The 25749-nt window shown below is 44.3% G+C and overlaps 1 protein-coding gene across 7 annotated transcripts in view; it reads right to left on the reverse strand.

The window, feature by feature from the left end:
- Window positions 1-25749, reverse strand: part of KANK4 (KN motif and ankyrin repeat domains 4) — a 100838-nt gene that overhangs the window by 10919 nt on the left and 64170 nt on the right. For 5 of the 7 annotated variants that reach the window (XM_072649705.1, XM_072649703.1, XM_072649706.1 and 2 more), the window contains exons 3-7: window positions 16000-17760; window positions 13544-13655; window positions 8295-8528; window positions 6248-6335; window positions 1683-1902 (exon numbers count right to left, since the gene is read on the reverse strand). In XM_072649705.1, the coding sequence (XP_072505806.1) occupies window positions 1683-1902; window positions 6248-6335; window positions 8295-8528; window positions 13544-13655; window positions 16000-17760 (2415 nt within the window). The remainder of the gene's footprint in view (window positions 1-1682; window positions 1903-6247; window positions 6336-8294; window positions 8529-13543; window positions 13656-15999; window positions 17761-25749) is intronic. The other 2 variants (XM_072649707.1, XM_072649708.1) reach the window with 2 other exon arrangements.

Raw genomic sequence — 25749 nt, forward strand, 5'->3', positions numbered from 1 at the left:
TTCAAAGATTTCTGCTGTATGGTATTGTAAATTACATGTAGTACTCTACATTGAGAAGTAACTCAGACAAAGCAACTGGGGCTTTGTCCAGGGTGCTAAAATTTAGAGGGTATAACCCCCTAGAATGTTAAAAAGTAGAATTGAGGATATACTTCATGCTGCTTGCCCTGACTACACAAATGACTCTTTATGAATCTACACATGCATATATCATTGTAAAAATCCTGGCTGGAAGCCAAAAGCCTAGAGAAGGGATAAATCTGCCAATGTGAGCCTGAGCATTGTGTTTCTGTTATAAGGGCTACATTATAACAAAACAGGTCATTCTTTCAAGAAATTTTCTTCTCACTTTTACTGTGATGAAAACCAGACTACCTAGGGAGTATTGCTCATCTGGATTTCTGCTTTTTCTGCCAAATAATATTTCTAAATATGTCTGAGACAATGCCCTGCAATTATATGTATTTTTTCCCCTGGGTGAGGATTTAGTAGAGGATGAGGGACCTTGGGGGACTTCAATGACTCCCGTTGGGTCAGCTGCCTTAGGCCAGTAAGAGAAAGTTGGGAAGAGAAAGGAGAGAGGAGTCACTTAATAGAACACAGCTTCTGAGCAACAAACAGCCTCCTTCCTCAGGCTATCATTTCATGAAAGATTCTGACCCAGAAGCCCCCGTTCACATAGGTCACAGCCCCTGCAGGCTTACCAGTCAGGGAGAATTGCCATGCACCAAAGAACAAAGTGAGAGGCTTCAATCACCTGTGACCCATTCTTTAGCCTCTGAGTCCCATGGTGGAGCCTTGATTTGGCTGGGTTTTTTTTAAATGAAAAATCCTCAAATAATTTTTAAATGACTCATTTTAATATGGATTCTTTATCTTCGTCAGGAAAAATCTGGGAGCAACAGATATGAGACCTGTACTTTTCTAGCCCAGCCAGTGGGGTTTCTGGAGGTATGGAGGCAGGGGAACAGGGCTAACCTCAATTTACCCCTCTGTAAGATGGGACAATAATATTCTGAAAGTACTTTTTGTGTATTTTGCGTTTATTCATCTGGGTATGTGTTGCTTCCCTTGATGGAATGTAAACTCCTTTAGGGTAAGGACCATTTTGGTTTTGCTTGACATCTGCAGTAGGCACTTAATAAAGCTTGTTAAATGAAAGAAACCATTAATGTTCTTTCAGCTTGCTTACATAAGGAATGACATACTCTTAAAAGAGCTCTACACAACTGTAACCATTCACGTACTCAGAAACCTCTACTCAGAGCATGGGATGCTCTGGTTAACTGAACATTCTGGTTAATGGAAAATGAGTACACTGATTGTACGTGGAGGACCAGTTTTCAAGAAGAGCTCCCATTTCTAAAGCATTTCAAGTTGCACAGAGCACGTTCCTCATGAAAACATTATGAAATAGATACTAGAAGTGATGTGATTTTTTAAACACTCCTGGGAAACAGGCTCAAAAAAATAAATTGACTTGTTCACAGCCCGCAGTTAAACAACTGCCTGGATTGTAATCTGAACTCGACCCCTAATTCCCAGCCCAGAGCAGTCAGTTTTTTAAAAGACCTCGTCCACCCCTCCATTTGGATGCTATTGAGTACTAATGGTTGGCAGGTGCTCTCACAGATAAGGCTACAGGAGACCTCTACACGGAAAGGAAAATGGCATGTCCTGACCTGTGTCAAGCAGCAGCTTAACGATGGGGAAGTTGGAGTGGGAAACACTATAGTGGAGAGCCGTGTTCCCATTGTCATCTGCCAAGTTGACAAGCAGCTTCAGGAAGCCAGGGTCACTGGGCTGGAACTCACTAAGATAGGCTGCTACGATCGAGGGGCTGGAGGATTTCCGGCTCGAGACTCGGAACCATTCTTGACTGACGGTATTCAAGCTTTGTCTCTGAAATACCAAGATGGTCTGATTATTGGTGCCCAGCATGGATGACCCCTAGTGTCCTGGTGTGGATGACCCCTAGTGTCCTGGCATGGATGACCCCTAGAATCCTGGCTCGGGTGGGAGATTCTTTGGGTCTGAAGCCAAGTCTGACCCATTAGCTTCCCTGGGGGCCTGCCACTGCCACTAACTGTTTACTTTGAGAGGGACTTTCAAGAATGTAACCTGTGCTTTACAGCTAAGTAGAACTGGGGATAGAGCCTAGAGTCAGGAAGACCTGAGTTCAAATCTGGCCTCAGACAGTCACTAGCTGCGTGATCTTGGGCAAGTCACTTAACCTCTGCCTCATCTGTAAAATAGGGAAAATAATGGCACCTACCTCCCAAGGTTGTTATGAGGATCAAATTAAATAATAATGCACACAGTAGGTACTTAATAAATTCTACTGCTGTTGTTAGGCTCAAAGAATTTAAAGCTAGTAACTATCTCAGAACTCATTAAATCCAAGACCCTTATTGACAACGTCAATTTGGAAATGAGGGCATTGGACTCACTGGATTTGGATTCAAATCCCAGCCCTGCTACTTACCACCTGTGTGACCCTGAACTTGACTCAAATTCTCTGGGTTTGTTTCCACTCCTATAAAATCAGGGAGGTTGGAGTGGCTTCTGAGGTCCCTGTTCACTTTACATTTATGATCCTCTGCCTGATCCATTAACACTTTCCCCCTTCATCTTAGCCTTCATATTTAAACAATCATATTGAATAATTTTCCCAAAAGTCACCCAGCTGGTAAGTGGGCTTGACTTCAGTTCCATGGTAAAATTCTAGAGCTGGTCACTAAAAGGATGGTTAATGAGTGGTCAGACAAATTAGGCTAATCTTGTCAAATCCAGTAATACTGTGGATGGAATACTGCACGAAATGATGAAATGGATAGTTTCAAAGAAGCCTAGGAAGACTTGTATGAACTGATGCAAAATGAAGTGAACAGAATCAGTGGAAAAAGGAACACTACAATAATAACTTTGTAAAGATAGCTTAGAAAGACTCAAGAACTCTGATCAATGATTAGGAATCACCATGATTCCTGAGGGCAAATGAAGAATGCTATCCACCTCCTGGCAGAGAGGTGAGAGTCTCAACTTCCAGAATGCACCATCCACTTCTGGATATGGCCAATATGGAGTTTTGTTTTACTTGACTATATTTATTTGTTATAATGGTTTTCTTTTATTTCTCAATGTTGATAGGGTAGGAAGGAGAAAAATAAATATTTGATAGTTAAAAAAATTAATTACAAAAAATTTAAAAGATGGTTGGCAAACATTTCACAGCAATTACCTAGAGCCAGTATGGCTTCATCAAGAATGGGTCAGATCAGACTAACCTTATTCTTTTTTTGACAGGGTCACTAAACTAGTAAGTCAAGGGAATGCTGGATTTTGACAAAAACATTTAAGCAACATCTCTCATGCTATTCGCCTAGAAGAAAAGGAAAATGCAGGCTACTTGTGGGAACATGTAAGTAGATGATCTGGCTGCATAAGCCCGGCCAACAAATCTCTGTTAATGAATGGTTTGGTTGTTGTCCTTTGTCTTCGAGGAAGACCAAAATGACATCACCATGATAAAGGGAAATTTCAGCATGTCTGACTGTGGCTGATCAGACCAATATGAGTTCGGAATGCTCTACCACAGGTTGGGCACAGATAGTCCGGGTGAACATCTGGGGTGGTTACTCCAAATTTGCACATTCTATGCTTACTTTGTGTTTTCTCAATTCTGCTTTGCTCAAAGAGCACAGCACCCAATGAAAGGTTTAGAGTCAACTTGAAGGAAGTCTGCAGCATCCCAGTGATCTGTCTTTGACCCAAACCAGTTTAACATATTTAACAACGACGTGAGTAATGATGGCCCTATCCATACTGCAGATGACAGAAGGCTGGACAGACTAGACAATGGCCTATGTACATCAATATGAGGATTTTTTAAAAACTTGACAAGCTGGAAAATTGGCCTGAATCTAACTGAAGATGAAAACTAGAGTCTCCTATTTGGGCTTCCCAAACCATCTTCACAAGGTACACAGTGGTGGAGGTGTGACTGGACAACAGCTCAAATGACAAAGATCTGGGTCTTTTCATCAGTTCCCAGAGCTAAAAGAGTCATCAGAGGTCATGAGCCCCAACACTGGCCTTTTACAGATGAGGAAGCCGATGAATCCCTGGTTTCCTTCAAACCAAAGCAAAGATGTCACCTTCTACATGAGGCCTTTTTAGGTCTGCCCAGGTTCTACTCGTGATCTCTCCTTCCAAATTACTTTGTATTTGATTTTGAGATAGTTATGTTGGTGCACGCTGTCTCCCCCAGTAGATTCAGTTCTCTGAGAGCATTCATTTCAGTTTTGTCTTTCTATTCAAGGGTGTGCTAGATCTAGTTCAAACTGGTTCTCCAAATCCAATTGTTAAATATTCAGCAAATCAGCAAACACTACAAACTAGGACTTACTTTATTGTCTTGTTGATAGCTTAGACTTACAAAAGTGATAGAGGAAATGCTAATAATGCATATTAAACCTAAAAGTGTGTTATGAGTATATGTTTTTCTTGGTGAGCTGTTTGTTAAACATTTATCAGCATATCACTATTTCCCAGTACCTAGTACAGTGCCTACCCCATAGTCAGTGCTTAATAAATGGACTGATTCACTTTTGTGCTGTGAAATCTAACAGTAAAAAGCCTGAAAAAAAATATAGCCATCTTGCAAGGTTGAGGTTAGCCCCATCAATTGTCCCTAATTAGCAACTGAAAAAAGCCCCTTTACATATATCAGAGATGATTTTTGCAGACGCAACAATGGATTGGTCCACGCTTAAACACTGTTTTTCTCACTGACAAAATTCCCCCAAAGCATCTGAAAGCATTTCATGCAGCCCGGTGAGTAGGCTTAGAAAGGAAGAGAAGAAATTCCTCCTTGCTCCAATCTGGGTCTCACTTGAGTAAGTCCTCTGAGTACTAATGTCTATGAATCTATACCAGGAGCCTGCTTGAAATCCATCACTGAAAAGGGCCTGCACCAGCCTCAGAAGAACCACTGACACACTGCAAGCAAGAAGATAAAACACATCAGCTAGGCAGCTGCCAATACTGAATCCATCATGGCATCCATCCTTCCCATTGGTGCAGCCCATGGAGAATGGCGGGATGGGTTTGAAGAAATGTGCAGAGGCTGAGGTCAGCTACTGGTTATAGCTGATGTCAGAATGAATCTGCTCCTGGATTTACTCTCAAAAACTTTAAGAAGGAAGGGAGGAAGAAAGGGATGGATGGAGAAAGGCAGGAAGGAAGGGAGGGAGGGAGGGAGGAGGAAAGGAAGGAAGGAAGAAAGGAAGGAAGGAAGGAAGGAAGGAAGGAAGGAAGGAAGGAAGGAAGGAAGAAAGGAAGGAAGGAAGGAAGGAAAAAGGAAGGAAGGAAGGACAGTATAGTAGAGTGGTAAGAATTCTGGACGTGGAACCAGCGGTCCTGGGTTCTGATCCAGCTTTGCCACTTTCTGTGCAGTGAGATTATTAAAGCACTAGGAATAACAAATAGCTTACATTTAGAGGCCCTTACTCTACGATTCACCAAATGCTTCTCACACATCTCATTTAAGGCTCACAAAAAGCCTGTGAGGAGGCACCATTATTATCTCTCCATGACAGATGAGGAAGTGAAAGGATTTGCCCAAAGTCACAGTTAGTAGTATCTTATGTTGGATTTGCACCCAGGTCTTCTAAAACCCAGGCCCAATTCTACCTACAATGCAGAGGACAGATGGCAAAGCCAAGAAAATAATAGACCATGACACCCTTTCAGAGTCCACCCTCACACAAAGAATTTTCTGATCAAGTCACTGTTGCTGTGCTTAAGAAGGCCTAGGCAGCTAGGGGGCGCCACAGTGGATAGATTGCTGGAAGACTCCAGCCTCAGACACTTAATAGCTGTGTTACCCTGAGCAAGTCACTTAACCTCTGCTTGCCTCAGTTGGCTTATTTGTAAAATGGAAATGATAAAATGGGAATAATAACCTCCCAGAGTTGTTGTGAGAATCAAGCGAGATAATATTTATAAAGTGCTTACCAAAGGCTGGCAAATAGAAGGCGCTTAAAAAATGCGTGTTCCTTCCTTTCTAATAAGGGTGATCCTCCTTATGATTACAAGCTCCAAGTGGTGCAGAAAGTTCCGTCTAGCCCCTGGGAGCTCTGAGGCAGGGCTCACGCTATCCACCCTAGGTTTGGCCTGCTTTTCACTCAAGGCTAACTGTTTAAACATCCCCACCCTTCTTAGATCCACGGAATAAGAAGGATACCAATTGCTGGTCAGTTGTGGTCCAAACTTCAGGCAAATGTTTGCTCAACAGGTGGCATCCAGATAGAAATTCTTCTGAGGGTTTATATCTAAACAAAAAAGGGAGAAAAAAAATCAGTGAAGCTCCATGTGTTTTAATCGGTTCTCCAGGCAAACCTAAAATAAGAAATTCCCAGACTCAGAATCCCCAACTAGCACCAGATGGAAGGGACCTTGCTGGCCACCCACAGCTGCCCTGGTCTGGACCAGAATCACTGATTTTTTTCTGACAAAAAAGTCATACAGGCTTGGCCCAGAGCTTGGCCCAGAGTCGCTACATCTGCAATCAGCACATCTGCTATTGGGATCGCTCTGATGGTTGGGAAGATCTTTCCATTGAGCCTAAAGGTCACCCTCTGCATCTTCCACCCATTGTTCCAGATCTGCATCTCTCTCACTTCCACTTAGTTCCCTTAAAAATTTAACTCAAGCACCATCTTCTCCATGAGACCTTCCCTGATTCCTCCAGCTGCTAATGACTCCCCCACCACACATCAAAAGACCTGCCTGGTAGCCACATTCTATGTACTATACATGCACATATTGTCAATAGAATGGAAGCTCTTTGAGGGCAGTCTGGTTCCATGCTATTGTGGTGGTATCATAAGCTCCCAGGGAGGTGGCAGGTACCTAGCAGGAGCTTAAGAAACATTTCTCAATAAGTCAACTGCTCCTAGTTCTGCTTAATATATCAAAAGCCCCCAGGTTTGGTCTATATGCCCTTGACACTGTAGTACTAGGTCTTTCTGATGCTAGAGCACCAAGATGGGAGAATTTCCTAGAACCTAGAAATCTAGTTTTTCCACAAAGAGGACATGTCTGGCTTAGTTCCCAAGCTCTCCTGAAGATGAAGCCAAGTGCACTATTGTCCTCAATCTAATAGTGCCAGAGTGGAGAGCAAGGTTGCCAGAGCTACTGGAGCCCATGGGCCAAGTGGCAACTCGAAACATGGAGTAGAAAGCTTTTCTTGGTTGGTTGTCAACAGAAAGAATTTTCTGCCTCAGGGACTTTAATAATCCCAAGAACCCAAGCCCTGTGAAAGCAATTTTCTCCCAGTTAGCCTTCCTTGAAGGACAAAGAAACTGATAAAGATTTAATAAAATGACAATCTGTTATTAAGCCATGGAGTCCGCCATGATATTGTACCAAGCCTGCACTGTAACAAGGTCACTGTGTGGTTTATGATACAACTTATTGTGTACAGAGTCAGATGGAGTGCTTGGCTCCTTCAACACCTTATCATAATCATTCTTCTGAGAGAAGAGAGTTTTTCAGAAGCCTGCAAACCCACTTGCCAACTAGACATTCCTCATTATTCATGACTCCTGATTCAGAGACCTAGGTGCCAACACCCCTGACCTAGGTAGGTGCCCTGGCCAACTGAGATAGCCTCTTCCATATCTGAAAAATAACAGTAATAATATCTGTACTAAAGAAGCTTAGAGATTGTTTTGTAGAATGTGCTCCGGAAACGTTGAATTCTAGCCCAAATGAAAGTTATTATAATGGAGATAAAAAGAATCATGGTAGAATGCAAGAGTTCCTTAACATGAGGTCTCTGAACTTATTTGTAAAAATATTTGGATAACTGAATTTCAATATAATAGATTTTCTTTGTAATCCCACGTAATTTCATGCATTTAAAACATAATTCTGAGAAGGGGTCCACAGGCTTCACCAGACTGGCCAACGGGGGGCACAGCACAAAAAAAAAAAAGAGAAAATCTGCTGAATCCCTTCTTGGAATATTGTTTTTAAATGCATAAAATAAAGCACAAGAATGAGAATACAAAGGGAAATAATTATATTTAAATAGTTATTAAAATATAATAAGAATAGCTAACATTTAAATAACATCTGCTATTTGCTAGATAGACACTGGGCTAAACACTTTACAAATATTATCTTACTTAGAGGTGGGGGCTACCATGATGCTCACTTATCCTAATTATTCCCCATTTTTAAAGATCAGAGTTCAGGAATCGGACCCTGGTGGGGACATAAAGTACCTCTCAGACTTGTGATGAGTATCAGCTGTGACAGCTTCTCCCACACTGGCACTGCTCTCCAGGCCCATGCTCCCGGTACCCTCCTCTGTGTCTGGGACCGTCTGCTGGTTTTGCTCTGCAGTTTTGCCCAGTTTATGTTCAGGGCCGTCCCCCTTCTTGTCCACTTCGCTGTCAGAACAACCCTCTGATGCACTGTCTTCACCACTGGTCTCTTCACTGGAGGTTGTCTCATAGCTGAAGAAGGAGATCAAACATCACTGGCTGTGGCCTTCCTTCTACAGCTAAACAGAAGGTCAAAATCTACAGTAGGGCATTCGTGCATTATTTAGCCAAGCAGGAGCCTGGCATCAGTTTTAGTTGATCAGTCCGTAAACATTTATTAAACGCTTACCACATGCCAGGCACTGTTTTAAGTGCTGGGCATACATAAAAAGGCAAAAATATGGTCCCTGCCCTCAGAAACTCCTATTCTAATGGGGGAGACAATGTGCCAACAACAACGTAAAAATAAGATGTAGACAGTGTAAACGGGGGTAATCTCATGGGCAATGGGGAGGAGGTAGGTGGGAAAGGATGGCTGAAGAAGAGGGTTTGAGCCAAGTCACCTAGGAAGCCAGGGATTCCAGGAGGCAAGACAAGGAGGGAGGGCACTCCACCTTGGACTAGTCCACATGAGAAGCTTCTTAACTCAGAGGCCAATTAAGACAACGAGTAGTCAGGCAAGTTCTCCCCAGATGGAACCAAAGAAGCAGCTCATCACCCAGTAACCCAATAAGTCAGAATTCTTGGGACAGGCAATCCAGTCCTGGAAAAGCTACCAATTTGGGAAGCCAGATATTCATTCCAGAAATGTCAAAATCATTAATTCATTTTTCCCCTATTGAAGTTCTCTGAATTATCTGTCAAAATCCCTCTCTGGATTCCCTGGACCTAGCCCTTCCCTTTAGCTGATTTGTTTACGGGTGTAGCATAAATCTCACTTATGATGCAGCTTTGTGTTCAGGCTCTGGGAGATGGACTCAGTAGGAAGTGATCTCTTCTCCAAAGTTAAGTCAATGTGAGGAGAGGGGAAAGGGTGAGTTTTCAGTCTCTAGGACAGGGCTTCTTAACCTAGGGTCCCTAGACCTTTCCCCACAAAAGGTCTGTCGACAGATTTCTGGAGGTCCATAACCTTGAACAGGAAAAATACATCTTTATTCTCACTAACTTTTGCATGAAATTTAGCATTATAAATTTATTTTAAAACACCATGATTCTGAGAAGGTATCCACAGGCTTCCCCCAACAGCCAGAGGGTTCCCTGATACAACAAAAGTTGTAGAATCCCTGGTGGGTTGGAGAGGAATTTTAGGTTTGTCTCTCTGTAGCTATGTCCAACAGTTCCAGATATTGACATACTGAGAGACTAAAACATGTGCAGAGGCAGGCAACTAAGAGAGGAAGGGGACTGCAGACCATGCCATGTAAGCATTCAGTGAAAGAAATGCCAATGCCGAGACTGGAGAAAAGAAGGCTAAGAGAAGGCTGGAGAGCAGTCTGCCAAGAGTTAGAAAGCTGTCCCATGAAAGTGAGATTACACTTCAATCAATCAACAAGGGATGAAAACTCCTTAAAGATTCCTTAACAGTGAGAGCTGTCCCAGAATGAAACAGGCTGTCTCAGTAAGTGTTGGGATCCCCATCTTTGGAAGTCTCAAGAGGAGTATCAATAGCTACTTACCAGGGACATTTTCAATGGAATTCTTGGTCAAGTAAAGGCTTTGGACACATGGGGAAGGAGATTGATAAACTGGAGGATATATAGAGGGAGGTGACTAGGGTGTGGTGAGGGGTTTGGAAATCAAACCATATGAGGATCCACTGAAGGAACCAAAGGAGAAAAGGTTAGGGGGAGGGGGATGTTGGGGGTGTAACTGATTACCTGACACCTGTCTTCAGGCTGACAGGCTCTGATGCAGAAAAGGAATTAGACTTGGTTTGGCAACTGGGGCAGCCGAAAGAGTCCAGAGGACCTTGGTTCACCTGCTTTAAAATCTGTGTGACCACAGGCAAATCACTTGAACTCCCTGAGACTCAGATTCTCAATTCTGATTCCTTTTACCACATTAAAAAATATGTAAGATTTGGGGATTTAACTAGAAAATGTGTAATGTCCCTTCCCGTTCTGAGTTTATTATCCCATGTTTGCTCCCACATGGTAGGACCAGAAGCAGTGGGTAGATGTTACAGAGAGGCAGTTGGGCATTTGAAGCTGTTTTGGAGGTGCTACCTCTTTAAGTTACCACCTGTTCTGTGTTTTTACAACAAAAAGAGGACCTAGGTTATTCAAATGAAGATATTCCACAGAAAGTGATCATGAGGGCACTCCCTGGATGTGGCATGAATTGCCCTGCAGCAGAATAATGAAGGGAACTTTGGGATCATTCACTTAACACCTGGAGAATTCCCAAAGCGAGAGGCCTGAACTTTCATGGCATGAGGAGTGGTATCAGTTTAATGAGAAAAGAAAGAAGATCGCTGATCTGGAGATGGAAGGAATCTTAAAAATCAACTAGTTCCACCCCCTTCATTTTTGCTTGTAGAGGAGGAAACCAAGAACCAGAGAAATCAAGTGACTTGTCCACAGTCACTCATTCAAGCTGGGCAAGTAAGGTTAATGTATCATAGAGTTATAGAAGGTTATCAAGTCTGCCATATTTTACAGTTGAGAAAACTGAGGCAGCCCAAGAGGGCTAAAGTGTTTTATCCAAAATCACACAGGTAGTTCAGAGCCAAAATCTGAACCAAGATCCTCTTGCTCCAAAGCCTGCACTCTTTTCACAGAACCAAAGTTACTAAGAAATAACCCTACAGTCCGTCTCCCCACCCACTGGCAAGAGGGCAAAACTTTGCATTTCCTGCTCTGTACAGAAGCTTCTCAGAACTTTGCCCAGTGTGGAAGAAGAAGAAGCAGATTAAATTGAGGAAAGCCTAAGTGAGATGACCTAGGGCAATCAGAAAATAAAAGGGCAGGGAATAAATGGCCTCGTCCGGCTTGGCTGGAAGCCCTTTGGCAAGGGAAGGATGATGACAGAATCTCCAGAGGAAACACTGCTGAGTCTACAAGAACCTGAGCAGAGAAGACCCAATCAGGTCTCTCCAGAGCCTTCACAGGGCATGAAGGAGGAGTCAGTGGTCTATCAGGTCTCATCATGACCATGAGACCATTGCCTGTTATGAAAAGGGTCTAAAAAGTTAATCTTTGATCACAATGGTAGGAAGCCCCAGGCTCATTAAATCTGCACTAAGGAAAGCAGCCTGGCATAGTGGAGAAAGTCACCTCTGAGATTTGATGCTCTAACGCTATAAATTGCAGAGAAGGGACCAATCTGCTTTGCTACAGGGAGCTCTCTACATGCAAGAAATCACAACTCCAGTGGCCAGTCCCCTTTCTAATATGGGGTGTCTCAAAAGTCCCAGGGCAATGTAAAGCTTTCATCAGTACAGACAGCAAGCTTGACAAATTCGAAGCTGATGCCAAGCTGGGTAGGATAGCTAACCCACGGGACAACAGAGTCAGTATCCCAAAACCTTCTTAGGTTAGAACACTGGGCTGAATCCAGAAAGATGAAAATAAGATAAGAGAGCACAGCAGAGTGGAGAATGTAGAGACTGGAGGCAGGGAGATCAACCAAGAGGCTGTTGTAACTGTGGCATATGATTGTGATGTGCTACAAGAAATGACAAATGGGATGTTTCAGAAAAACCTAGGAAGATGTATATGAACCGATGCAAAATGAAGTGAGCAGAACCAGGAGACCATTGTACACAGTAATAACAATACTGCACAACGATCAACTGTGAGTGACTTAGCTACTCTGAACAATACGATGATCCAAGACAATTTGAAAGGACTCATGATGAAAAATGCTATCTACCTTTAGAGAGAGAACCCATGTACTTGGAGTACAAACTGAAGCAGACTTTTTTCACTTTCTTTGATTTTCTTGTTTTTTGGGTTTTTTTTTTTTTGCTTTTTTTTCAACAAGGCTAATATGGAAATATAGTTTGCATGATTTCACATGTATAATCAATATTATACTGCTTGGCTTCTCAATGGGTGGGGGAGGGTCTGGAGGGAGAGAGAATTTAGAACTCAAAATTTTTAAAAATGAATGTCAAAAGTAGATCATATATGTATGTATACATATGTATGAACCTCATTTTACAAATGGACTATGTATATATATGTGTGTACACACACACATTAAAAAAAAGAGGCTACTGTAAGTGTTCTCAACGAGTCAAGACTATTTCAACAGAAAGAGATCTCAGGCTGCCGTGTCATGGGCCTCAGTCATAACAGACCCTCTTTTATTTACCTCCCACCATCGTCAGCTCTCCATATATTGCTGTGTGTGTAGCAGACTTGTTAAATACCGCTACTGAGGAGATGACTAATAAGAACGCTGAGGGCAAAGTTGCCATTCACCTTTGTAGTTCCATAACCTACCTTGGGGTATTGGGCACAAGGACTTAGTAAACATTCACTGAAACAAATGGAACATAACCCTTCCTGGCACATCTGTTAAAGGAGTGTGCCTTGGAGTCCCTGATTTCACACTTTCTGTGGATGATATCTCCCATGATGGTTAGGGGGGCCCAGAGAGCTAGTGTCACTGGAACAGCATGGATCGCAAGTCCAAATCAAAGTTGAGTGTCTGGGAAAGGTTAGGTTTCAAAGGGGCCAGGAGGAAAAGGCAGATGATTGTGCCACTGTGGACCAGTGAATTTGGGGCAGCAAAAATGCAGTGTTGGATTCGGGCTACAGAAAGCTTTTCTTTCAGCTGGTGCATGGCCAGTAGTCCCCCAGCTCATTCATCTCTGGTTATCACTGAGTTTACAATGTGGTGCCCAGAACTGAACCTCACCCTCCAGATAGGGTCTGCAGGACTGCCACCTCTCCAGACCTAGGCAGATGCCCCTTAACGCAGCTTAAAATGGCATTAGCTCTTTCAGAAGGCCATATCACAGCCTTTCTTCATCTTGAATTTGCAGTCCACTAATAACCCAAGATCTTTTTTCTCCAGGCTGCTAGGATGCCAAACTCATAAAAACCCAGGAGGCAGGTTTATTAAGAGGTTTATATGATTAAACCATGGGAAAATGAAAGGAAAAAAAAAAGCAGGTTCCCCCCTCTGCTCCCACCGGAAAGAGACGGAGCTGATATTAGACACTGAAAGCCAGTCTGACCTTTACGAACGATGCTTACCCACCGTTAACCCCAACAAACTGAAGGTTCTTTTTGGTCCCATTACCTCCAGCACGGAAGCCATAGTCTCGTTTTTTCATTATGGATTTAAGGCTTGTCGACGGGGAGATCTCTAGGCAGACACAACAGTGGAGGTTAGGAGCAGTCATTGAGAACAGAAAATCAAAATGCAGACATGGGAAGGCCTGGGACCTTGGGAATGGGCGTGGTCTATTAGCATAGGCACGTTCAGGCCCAACATAGAGCATCGAAGGTAAGGAGCTCTCCCAAGGCAGCTCAGCATGTTCACCACAATTTGGTCTTAGAAAGTTGTCTGTGCTGCTATGAAGCTACCTGCCTCAGGCTACAAAGTCAGTGCATGACAGTGACTTGAACCCATGGCTTCCAGATTCTGAGACTGGACTGCTTCCCATCCGGCAGTTAGCTACCCTACTTCAGGGGACTTCTATGTGGGCACAGTCTTAAGACTTTAACAAAAAAGAAGGTTTCTGGTTCACATTAACATGGTGGCTATAGTTCAAAAGGCCCCCTTTCAGTCATTATTTTATAAGACCTCTCATGCCACATCATGAAGTGAGCAGAGCAGGGTGTTTTGGTTAATTGGTTGGTTTTAATTAGAAAGACAGCATGGTACTAGAGGCTGTGGAGTCTTAGCACCCAAGGTTCAAATCCTACCTGGGCTACTTACTACTAAATATCCCTGGGCTTCTGTTTCCTCATTTGTAGAATGAGGGAACTGGATGGAATCTCTCATCTTGTGGCCCTCTCTAAACCTTGAATGAGGATGTTAGGGTGTCTCTGATGGTATGAGGGAGGAGAAGCTAGATTTCTCAGGACCCTTTTCCAGCTCAAAACCTATGAACTCCACTTTACAAATGAGGTAACTGAGGCTCTGAAAAGTCATAGGTACACAGATGTAAAGGCAGATACATCTGTGCTCAAAGTCACATGACTTAATCCAGATTATAAAATGAGAGCTGGAAGGAACCTCAAAAGTCTGTCCAATCCTCTTATTTTGTGAAAGATGAGGAAATTAATGACCAGGGTAACTTGGCTAAGGTCACATTGTCATTATGAAGTAGAGCTAAGACGTGCAGGAAGGTCCCCTGAATTCAGACCAGTCAGAACTACCCACTACCCCACCTTGCCATCCCTCCCTCACACCTGTGCCCACAGGCAAAAGAGGAAGATGGGTAACAAGTCCTCCTGTCTCTGCTCAGAGAAGAGACCAGACAAATGCGTCTGTGGCAGCTACCAGAGCTCTGAGCCCTCCCCGCCTGACCTCTCCTCAAACAAAATCTGGTTCTACTTATCCAAAAATGCAAGGGGTGTGCAGTTACAACAGAGCACGCCTTTATGCCAGTAGGCAACTATCCAAATGGGGGCCAGACCTCACATCTACTCTCCGTTCACCTCTTTCTCCCCCATTTCCTTCCCTCCCTCCTTCCTTTCTCTTTCTCCCTCCTTACTCTATCTCTGACACCCTTTCTCTTTCCCTCCCTCCCTTTTCTTTTTCTCCTTTTCTTCTCTCTCCCCTTCCCTCCTTTCTCTCTCCTTTCCTCCTCTGTCTTCTTCCTCCTCCCCTCCTTCTTCCTTTTTTCCCCCTCTTTCTCTTTGTATCTACCTCTCTTCCTCACCCTTCCTCCCTCACAAATACAATTTATTTAGTTATGAAAGTTACCAAAATAATAACACCCTAAAACTAGCCACAGGGAAATCTCCAGTGTGAGGCCCACAACTTCACAGGAACCTGAATGCTGGGTTTAGAGTCAGGAGAGCTGATTTCAAATCCCACCATTCTTGGGCAGATTACTTCAGGTCTTTTGGTCTTAGGCCCCGGAAGGTCCCTGCCTTCCAGCTCTGTCTAGAACCTCAGTAAAGGTCTGAGCTCAGCCTGCCACCAGACACAGCCCAGGGCAGTTGCTGATCACCTAAAGCTTTAGAGATGGAAATGACTTCAGATGCCATGCAGTCCCAGCCCCCACTAATGGAGGACACTGAAATGACTTGTGCAAGGTCACATGGATAGCAAGCCACCGTCAGGATTCAAACCCAGGTTTTCTGAAGACCAATCTGCTCTCTTCCTACTCCTATTTAAGCCATGCCAACTGACTGATGGTGAGAGGGCTCTGGCAGTGCCAGGGGATCAAGGCAATGACACAAAGAGGAAGATGTGAGAACAGAAAGTGGGTGAGCTCTATTCAATTCCAAGCAACAATTTCTGCATTTTAATATTTTTCATCTAGTCGTATGCAATGAATTAATTCCTTGCCCCTGCTTTGGTGTGAAAAAAAAAATAGTGCCCTCCTTTCTTCTTACCCCCCCCCCCCACATTCACCCCCCCACCTCTGCCTCATGCCAGTATTTACCTGGGGATAGGGGTCTGCTGGCGGGCACCCTTCTCCCTTCTCACCAATATTCACCACCCCCCACCCTCCCCTCATGTCAGTATTTACCCGGAGGCGGGGGTCTGCTGGCAGCACCCTCCTGCTCTGGCGGTGACTGCGCCGAGTACGCTGACAGCAGCAAGTTGAGGGAGTTGACCAGCTGGCTCTGAATGGAGCTGAGTTTGGACGCGGGCTGTTTGATGGCGTTGGCCAGCTCGGGGTAGCCGTGCTCCAGGCAGGTCCACTGCTCATGAAGGAGCTCTTGAATTTTCTTCACATACTGACCAATGGTGATGTCCGGCGGGGGGCTTCGCTGCTCGGTCCCTGGGGAGGAGCTCCCCGCCAACCCTCTGGCAGGAGCCTCAGTGCCCTCCTGCTCAGGGTCTGGCTCTTCGATCTTGAGCTCAGTAGAGAGATAGCTGTGCTTGGGTTTGCGGGCGAAGGCTTCTGGCTCCTGTGGAGGGAGCTGGAGCGCTGACCTTTGCCCAGGGGTGACCGGGGGGCTGGCTTCCATGATGACGGGCAGATTGAGCAGGACCCTCTCGTCATATGCCTCGCTGCCTGGGTCAGTGTTGACGGCCGCATCGTGACAGGTGTCATGGGCATTTCTTTGGCTGAGCTGCTTTTCCAGCTGAGCTACAGTGCCCATCAGTTCCTGAATGCTCAGTTCCTTGTTTCTCATCTCATCTCCTTGCTGCTGAAGGGCTACCATGACCTTCTCTAGCTCCTCAGTTCTCTTAGACAATTCTCCTTCCAGAATGGCAATCTGCTGCTTGAGGGCAGACACACTATCGGCTCCTGCCGTGTCTGGATGCCGAGGCTCAAGACCTAAGCTCTCCTCGGTCACCCTAATCCCAATACTTCTGACATCCATCTCCACGGGAGGCGGAGGGGGGATTTCACTGATGTTCAGTTCTATTTCCAGGGGGAATTCATTTTCAGGGATGGGGGATGGAAGAGGCGGAGGGCTTGGGGTGGGGGTCCCAGGTGTGGCTACCAACTCCACTTCTGGGACCTTCAGCTCTTCTTCCGTGCTCTCCAAAACCACAGGTAGGTCCTGAGGCAAGGAAGGCTGGCTCAGGAGACAGCTGTGGTTCTGCAGTTCTTTGTCCTGGTCTGGATGCTCTGGCCCATCCTGGACAAGGTCAGGAATTACTGGCACCACACCTGCCAACTCCTTCATTTGGGGCTGAGTGAATGCTTGCAGGCTTGAGCTGTGGGGATCTGAAAATCCCTCCGAGGGGCCAAAGGCACCGTCTGGGAAACCACCATCATCTGGGGGTTGTGGGAGGGGAGGGGGCTCAGGGAGGGTGAAGCTAAGGCTTGGCTCATCTGAGACCTTGTGCTGTAGCAGGGTCACTGGCATGCTGGAAGCCCTCAGCAGCTGAGGCCGCCCTCTCCCGCCATCGGGCTCAGCTTCCATGGGTGGGGTGGCCTCCACTTGGCGAATGGTCTCAGCCAGTAGCACTCTCCTCCTGTAGCTGATCTCACCCCCAGCAGCCAAGGGCTGAGCAGAATCACTAGGGGGTTCCTCTGCTCCCTTTGTGGGCAGTCCTGGGAATGAAGAAGTCCAGGTCGGGTGGGATGGGGCTGCATGGGGCCTGGCGCCACTGTCGGGGAGACTGAAGTTCCGAGGCAGGGTGCTAAATTTGGGTTGCTTGGTTTTCCTGCGGATAGGAATTCTCTTCATGGTATGCCCTTTCTCGATGTCATCCACATACTTCAGGAAGTCCAGATCTAAGTGAAAACCATATGGTGTCTCCACTGAGTATGGGTGACTTTGGGGTGGTTCTTTTTCTCCATCCCCTTGGGATGATGGTTGATCTCTGGCTGGAAAAAAGAAGACCCACACACATATGTATTTATTTATTTTAAAATCCAAAAAAATCACAGACCAACAGGAGTAAGCCTGTCTCCCGACACTCTCTTGAGTCTCCTTCAAACATCACCAGCATCCAAAATATGCTGTAATGCTTATGGTCTTTTTGGCCTCATGGAGATGCTGCCTTATTAAATCAATTTATACTGAGGCAGAGTCTGCAGGGCTCGGGGAGAGGGAACAGCTTCCCATTTGCAGCATGTCATTGGAAAGGCTAAAGAGAAATCTGCCTGGAGATACAGCCACGGAGAAACAAGAAAACAGTCTCCTTTGGCTGTCGGGTTGGACTCATGTAACTGCCATGCTGAGATAGCCCAGAACTGGCCAAATTGGGCCACTAATTAGCAATTAGGTAAATGAAAGGTTTCAGAGGTTGAGCCATAAATCTGTCTGAGCATCCAAAAAAAATCAAGCCCTGCATTAGTCAAATAAAGCCCAGCAAATTTTGCTGAGCCCAGAGATTTCAGTGATCTATCATGTGGCGGTTAGGGCTTCTTCAATGGCTAAGCCTCCAAAAACATGAGTGCCAGCAAGGACTAACCAGATCCTGTTTATTCTCCCTGCTTTTTCTCTGGACTCCTTCCACCTGAAGGTCTTAGAATGTGTTAACCTCTCCTGCAGCTCTGGAAACAAAGAAGTGAAACTCCTTCCCCTGACTGAGGAGAAAGTAAAAGGCCAAATTCACATGACAGGGAGGCCTCAATTCACCTGGAAATACTCCACTCCAGATAGAAAGGTCCCCAACTCAAGCGATTAAGGGGTTCCCTTTTGTGTCCCCGTGCCTAGCACACATACTTAATACATACTTGTTTACCTGTTGACTAAGTGCCAGTAGCAAGGAGATATAACACTTACGATTGTCTCTTCAGTCCTCCATGATATAGACCCAACCCACTCATCCAATCTTATTTCATGGGATCATAGGATTAAGAACTGGAAGGGGTCTTAGAGATCATCTCTCCCAACTCATTTTACAAATGAGGAAACATAAATCTGCCCAAATACAAGCACTAATCCTGCCAGGGATAGGACTTGAATCCAGGCCTTCTGATTGCAAATGTGGGGCTCTTCCCATTCTATCATACTGCACCACACACTCCGCTCCCATCTCACTACCCTCCGTACAGTTCCATTCTTATTCCAATTCTCTAAGCTGTCCTTCCCAGGTGGAATGCCCTCTTTTCATCCTCTCCTTCCATCATGGTCAAATTCATCCATCCATCCAATTCCAAACCCTTCTCTCGATCCCAGCCCATGTCCCACCTCCCCCTTAGAGTCTTCTCAAATCTTTGACTTTCTGTTCTACATGGAGTCATTCACATTCAATTATCCAGTAAACATGACTACAGATATAAAGACCTTACATCCTACTGCTGGCCTAGGGAGGGAAATCACAATATGTATACAATATGATAAATCAAATCAAAATACATAACATGGAATAAAGGGAGCTGTGAGAAAAGGATTAACAGCTCAGGTGGGGTCAGCAAAGTCCTTTAGCAGAAGGTAGAGTTTGAGCTGAGCCTTGAAGGGACCTAGGTTAGCCCCTAACTTTCTCTGTTTAACATATTAAGTCTTCTCTCTACCCCCTACATGGTCCCAGAGGGTAGCAGAAATACCAGTAGTAATAATAATAGAATTTACGTAGCACTTTAAGGTTTGTGAAGAGCTTGACAAATATTATCTCATTTTACCCTCACAACCACCTTGGGGGGTAGGTGCTATTATTATCACCATTTTTTTTAAATTTTTTTTTTATTTAACTTTTAACATTCATTTTCACAAAATTTTGGGTTACAAATTTTCTCCCCTTTTATCCCCTCCCCCCCCAGACCCAAGCTTTCTAATTGCCCCTGTGACCAATCTGCTCTCTCTTCTATCATCCCTCTCTGCCCTTGTCTCCGTCTTCTCTTTTGTCCTGTAGGACCAGATAGCTTTCTTTACCCCTTTACCTGTATTTCTTATTTCCTAGTGGTAAGAACATTACAGTTGATCCTAACACTTTGAGTTCCTACTTCTTTACCTCCCTCCCTCTCCACCCCTTCCCTTTGGAAGGCAAGCAATTCAATATAGGCCAAATCTGTGTAGTTTTGCAAATGACTTCCATAATAGTTGTGTTGTATAGGACTAACTATATTTCCCTCCATCCTATCCTGTCCCCCATTACTTCTATTCTCTTTTGATCCTATCCCTCCCCATGAGTGTCGACCTTGAATTGCATTCTCCTCCCCATGCCCTCTCTTCTATCATCCCCCCCACCCTGCTTGTCCCCTTGTCCCCCACTTTCCTGTATTGTGAGATAGGTTTTCCTACCAAAATGAGTATGCATTTTATTCTTTCCTTTAGTGGAATGTGATGAGAGTAGACTTCATGTTTTTCTCTCACCTCCCCTCTTTATCCCTCCACTAATGAGTCTTTTGCTTGACTCTTTTATGAGAGATAATTTGCCCCATTCAATTTCTCCCTTTCTCCTCCCCATATATTTCTCTCTCACTGCTTGATTTCATTTTTTTTTAACATATGATCCCATCCTCTTCAATTCACTCTGTGCACTCTGTCTCTATGTATGTGTGTGTGTGTGCATGTGTGTGTGTGTACTCCCACCCAGTACCCAGATACTGAAATGTTTCAAGAGTTACAAATATTGTCTTTCCATGTAGGAATGTAAACAGTTCAACTTTAGTAAGTCCCTTGTGGTTTCTCTTTGCTGTTCACCTTTTCATGGTTCTCTTCATTCTTGTGTTAGAAAGTCAAATTTTCTTTTCAACTCTGGTCTTTTCATCAAAAAAATTTGAAAATCCTCTATTTCATTGAAAGACCATTTTTTCCCCTGAAGTATTATACTCAGTTTTGCTGGGCAGGTGATTCTTGGTTTTAGTCCTAGTTCCTTTGACTTCTGGAATATCCTATTCCATGCCCTTCGATCCCTTAATGTAGAGGCTGCTAGATCTTGTGTTATCCTGATTGTATTTCCACAATACTTGAATTGTTTCTTTCTAGCTGCTTGCAATATTTTCTCCTTGACCTGGGAACTCTGGAATTTGGCCACAATGTTCCTAGGAGTTTCTCTTTTTGGATCTCTTTCAGGCGGTGTTCTGTGGATTCCTTGAATATTTATTTTGCCCTCTGGTTCTAGAATCTCAGGGCAGTTTTCCTTGATAATTTCATGGAAGATGATGTCTAGGCTTTTCTTTTGATCATGGCTTTCAGGTAGTCCCAAAATTTTTAAATTGTCTCTCCTGTATCTATTTTCCAGGTCAGTTGTTTTTCCAATGAGATATTTCACATTATCTTCCATTTTTCCATTCTTCTCTCTTTGTTCTGTGATATCGTGGTTTCTCACAAAGTCCTTAGCCTCCATCTGTGCCATTCTAGTTTTGAAAGAACTATTTTCTTCAGTGAGCTTTTGAATCTCCTTTTCCATTTGGCTAATTCTGCTTTTGAAAGCATTCTTCTCCTCATTGGCTTTTTGAACCTCTTTTGCCAATTGAGTTAGCCTATTTTTCAAGGTGTTATTTTCTTCAGCATTTTTTTGGGTCTCCTTTAGCAGGGTGTTTGCTTGTTTTTCATGCTTTACTTGCATGTCTCTCATTTCTCTTCCCAGTGTTTCCTCCACCTCTCTAACTTGATTTTCAAAATTATTTTTGAGCTCTTCCATGGCCTGAGCCCATTGGGTGGGCTGGGACACAGAAGCCTTGATTTCTGTGTCTTTGTCTGATGGTAAGCATTGTTCTTCCTCATCAGAAAGGAAGGGAGGAAATGTCTGTTCTCCGAGAAAGTAGCCTTCAATAGTCTTATTTCTTTTCCCTTTTCTGGGCATTTTCCCAGCCAGTGACTTGACCTCTGAATATTCTCCCTATTATCATCGTTTTACAGATGAGGAAACTGAGGCAGAGTTAGCCTCCATGGACGCCAAGGTCCCCTTCAGCTCCTATGAGTGAATCATTCTTCCTCTTGGCCAGTCTAGCACCCTAAACATGTTAGATGTTCATTATATACTGACAGATTTTGCTTCTTGGCAGCTAATGAGGTGGGGAGAAGGAAGTAGCCCTTGGCAAAAAATACCTGGTAACAATGAGCTCCTCTATCCAGCCTTCCCACAAGACCAGTTAAGAGAATGCCAGGAAAATGCCCAGACCTATCCCCGAGAAATCCAAGAGTAGCTTTTTGGAGTGGGCGAGGGAGGCTGGGCCACATGGGCAAAGGCTGGATACCATTGAGGACTACAGTGTCTCCCTGCTGGCCCTCCCAGTATCTCCTCTCTCTGGGCCTTAGCTTCCTAACCCATAAATGAGGAAGGAATAATGATTGTGATCATAATTGGAAACCCTTCTAATGCTAGTTTGGATCCTAATACCATGTGTGTGTATTATTTGCAAATATGTCATATACATGTATAATTATCACTAAGCATATACATGCGTGTATGTGTTATATGTGGCAATTATGTATATATTATATATTGTGACTATATATGTATAGCTCTATATACATTCATAAATATAATTGTATACATAGACTCAAAATATATAGTAATAAAATGCATAATTATGTGAATATATGATTGTTGTTCAATAGCGCCCAACTCTTCATGACCCTTTGTGGGGTTTTCTTGGCCAAGACACTGGAAAGGTTTGCCATTTCCTTCTCCAGGTCATTTTACAGAGGAGGAAACTGAGGCAAACAGGGTGAAGTGACTTCCCCAAAGTCACACAGCTAGGAAGTGTCAGGCCAGATTTGAATTCAGGTCTTCCTGATTCCAGGCCTAGAGCTAGATCCACTGTGCCACATAGCTGCCCTGTGTGTCTATATACAGTCAAAATATATAATCCTTAAATACATAATTGTGTGTGTAGAGAGAGAGATACATAGTCCCAATATATATTCAGGAAGATTAAATGTAACATGTTTAAATCTGAAAGGCAGCATGGGATAGTGTATCCACTATCATGGCCTCTGACACAAGCTGTCGTGTGAACCTGGTCAAGTCAACCTCTCTGTGCCCCAGATAGCTCCAATACCATAAAATGTGGACAAAGTGCAGCTTTGCAGTGGTAGAAGGAGAATCCTCACTAAAAGTTCCTTTCAGTAATACAATCACAGACCATATTACATTATTAAACATATTATTAAAGCAGCATCTGATGTTGAAAAGAACTTTAGTGAGGTCTTTGTGAATTTCTGTGGTTGAAAACACATCACTGCCTGGTGGCCAACTCTTTCTGGTCATGGGGCTCTTGGGACTTCATTGGGAGGCTCCTGAGATGACTATCCTTTGCTACCACACAGTGATTCCCTCCAGCTGGATAGGCCTTGGCATCGGCTTTACTGGCATAGGTACCAGCAGGGAATGGTAGCCAGGACACCTCTGTTAGCCATTAGTTGTTTTTTTTAAAAGAGGGATAAAATATATAGATATAGATATATATTAATTAATGATGACAGTAGTTATTCTACAGTGGATGCTGCCTGAGCTTAATTCCTGCCCTGACAAATACCGGATTTTTGGCCCTGGAGAAGGCACCAACTTTAGAGGGTGTCAGTAGAGCATTGCCCATCTGCACAGCTAGAGGATGGCGCCTCACTCCAAAGGAATTACAGATCAAGTCCAAAAAATACATTCTCGTCCAGCCCATGACCATAGCTTGACATGGGCCAGTTGACTTCTCTCTGGTCCCCAGGCAGAGGTTGCACATCCTGACCCCTTGCAGCCACCTTGAAAACACATGTTGTTTCAAAAAGGGTAAGATCACTCCAGTGCAAAGATTTCAGTGCTAACTCATTATTACCTGCACAGGAAAACCAATCTCCAGTGCATGTCCTGTGGAGTATGAGCTCTGAAGCCATGGTTCCTGCCTTGGCTTTCAAAAATCCCATCCCAATAGACCAATGTGGTGTTTTCTACCATGTTCTTAAGAGAGACAAACTCTCTGCAGTTTAAGATCTTTGAGAGCTTCTGTGGTCAAAAAAATAATCAACCAACCATTCAAGAAGCTTCTCCCAAATGAGCTAGGCTGGTCCTGAGGGGGCAGTGTCCATTGCTGGACTGGGCAGCATGAAAGAATAGAAACAGGGCTGGGTTGTCAGTTGACTGGAGGGCATCAGTTCAAATCCGAGGTGTGCCATTTAGTACCTGTGGGGGACTTTGGACAATGGATTTCACCTATCTGGGTTTTAGTCTTCTTATAAAAAGAGGGAAATGGACACAATGATCTTGAACGACCCTTCTGGCTAGGGCCTTCCCCAGAGGGTATCTAGAGCTATAAGTCACCCTTAGGGACCATCTCCTCCAATTCCTCATTTTATAAATGGTGAAACTGAAGATGAGAGATTAAATTCTTGGCCGAAGGTCACTTAGCTAGGAAGTAACACAGTCAAGAGTCAAACTCAGATCTTCTGACCCCAAATCTAGCCCTTGCCAATGTGCCATGCCTGCCCCTTGCCAGTTCCCTACTTTCATCATCATATCATATGGCACTCTTGGAAAGCTCACTCCACCCGGAGTCTTGGGATTGACAAACAGAGCTCAAGTGAAGGAGGTAAAAGTTAAGCAGAGGAGCAGTTTCTGACCCAGGCAGCAGAGACTCAACTAATGGGGAAACTGTGTTATGTATCTTCTTATGGCTTCAGTTTAATGAAATGGCCCTGATTTACCCCCCAAGACCTTGGAGAGCAGGGCAGAGACATAAATATTTCTATGATATTAAAAAAAAAAGTGGAGCCAATTCAAAGGCAAATTTACCTATGAGAAAAGCGAGGAAAGCAAGAGGCCTCACTGGAATGAGAAGTCAGAAATATGGGTTTAATATATGCTCTGCCTCTAGGGCATTTCTATTTTATTTTTCTAAAAGCAGCTGTCCAGCTGGGGTATAGTTCATGCTTTCCTGAAGCAGAATCCTGAATTCCCACACCCAAATGAATAATACCTCTGGCCCTCTCAGGCCTGATCAGATGTGTTGGGAGACCTCATATATATTCACTTCTGATTAAGTATTAATCCTATTGCAATGTCCTTTGAATTGGTCTGCATGCCTCCCTCCATCAGTCTATTCCCCACACAGCAGCCAAAGAGATTTTGTTAAAGCTTAGGCTCGACCATATCACCCTCTTCCAGGCAGGAGCAAATGTAAAAGCTCTGCCTGATGCTCGAAGACCTTCAGAGCCCGGCCCTTCTTTCTTTGCCCCTCCACTCAGCCTACAATCCAGCCCTACTGGCCTCCCTGCAGTAAAAGGGTGGTGGGTGTGGGTCAGAAGGCCTGGGTTCAAAGCCTGACTCTTCCACTTACTGGGCAGGTTACTTAACCCTTCTGTAAAATGAAGGGCTTGGGCTCTTGGTGTATCAGCTCTCAAACTATGACCATGACCACAGCACGCTGGGATAGCAGACCTGGAGGAGGACAATGGCCACACGGATTCTGAGGAGGAAATAGTCACAAGGGTGGAAGGCATCAGACCCAAGTGGCCTTGGATGGGAGGGAGAAGAGGAGAAGGGATTTAGGTGGATTTTTTCAAAACTGATCTGAAAAACAGACACTGGAGAGGATGCAAAAAAAAAAAAATAGATCGAAGGTGAATTAAGTCTCTATCCAGAAGAAGCCAAGAGAGAGATGGGAACTTTAATCCCTTGTCCTCATCTGTCCAAAAAAGGAAGATGGAAAATTCAAGGAGGAAAGGAGAGCTGGGGCCTTTCCCCAGGCAGGCCCAGGGAGTCCTTGGAAAACCACAGGCTGCAGAACTCAAGAATCCTGAGACGACTAGACAGATGGGAAGGGGATGGCCATGATGTCCCAGGGCTGGGCCATGGGTGTGTTGGGCACGTGTGAGATGTGGTGATTGACTGGCTTTGGAAAATGGTAGAGAAGTAGCCTGGAGGTGGCTAGGGAAGGTGAAAGGCCATCTGGGGTGAGGAAAAGTATGGGAATTCCCCTTATTTCCTTATC

This window comes from Notamacropus eugenii, chromosome 2, assembly GCF_028372415.1.
Source record: "Notamacropus eugenii isolate mMacEug1 chromosome 2, mMacEug1.pri_v2, whole genome shotgun sequence".
Lineage (NCBI taxonomy): Eukaryota > Metazoa > Chordata > Mammalia > Diprotodontia > Macropodidae > Notamacropus > Notamacropus eugenii.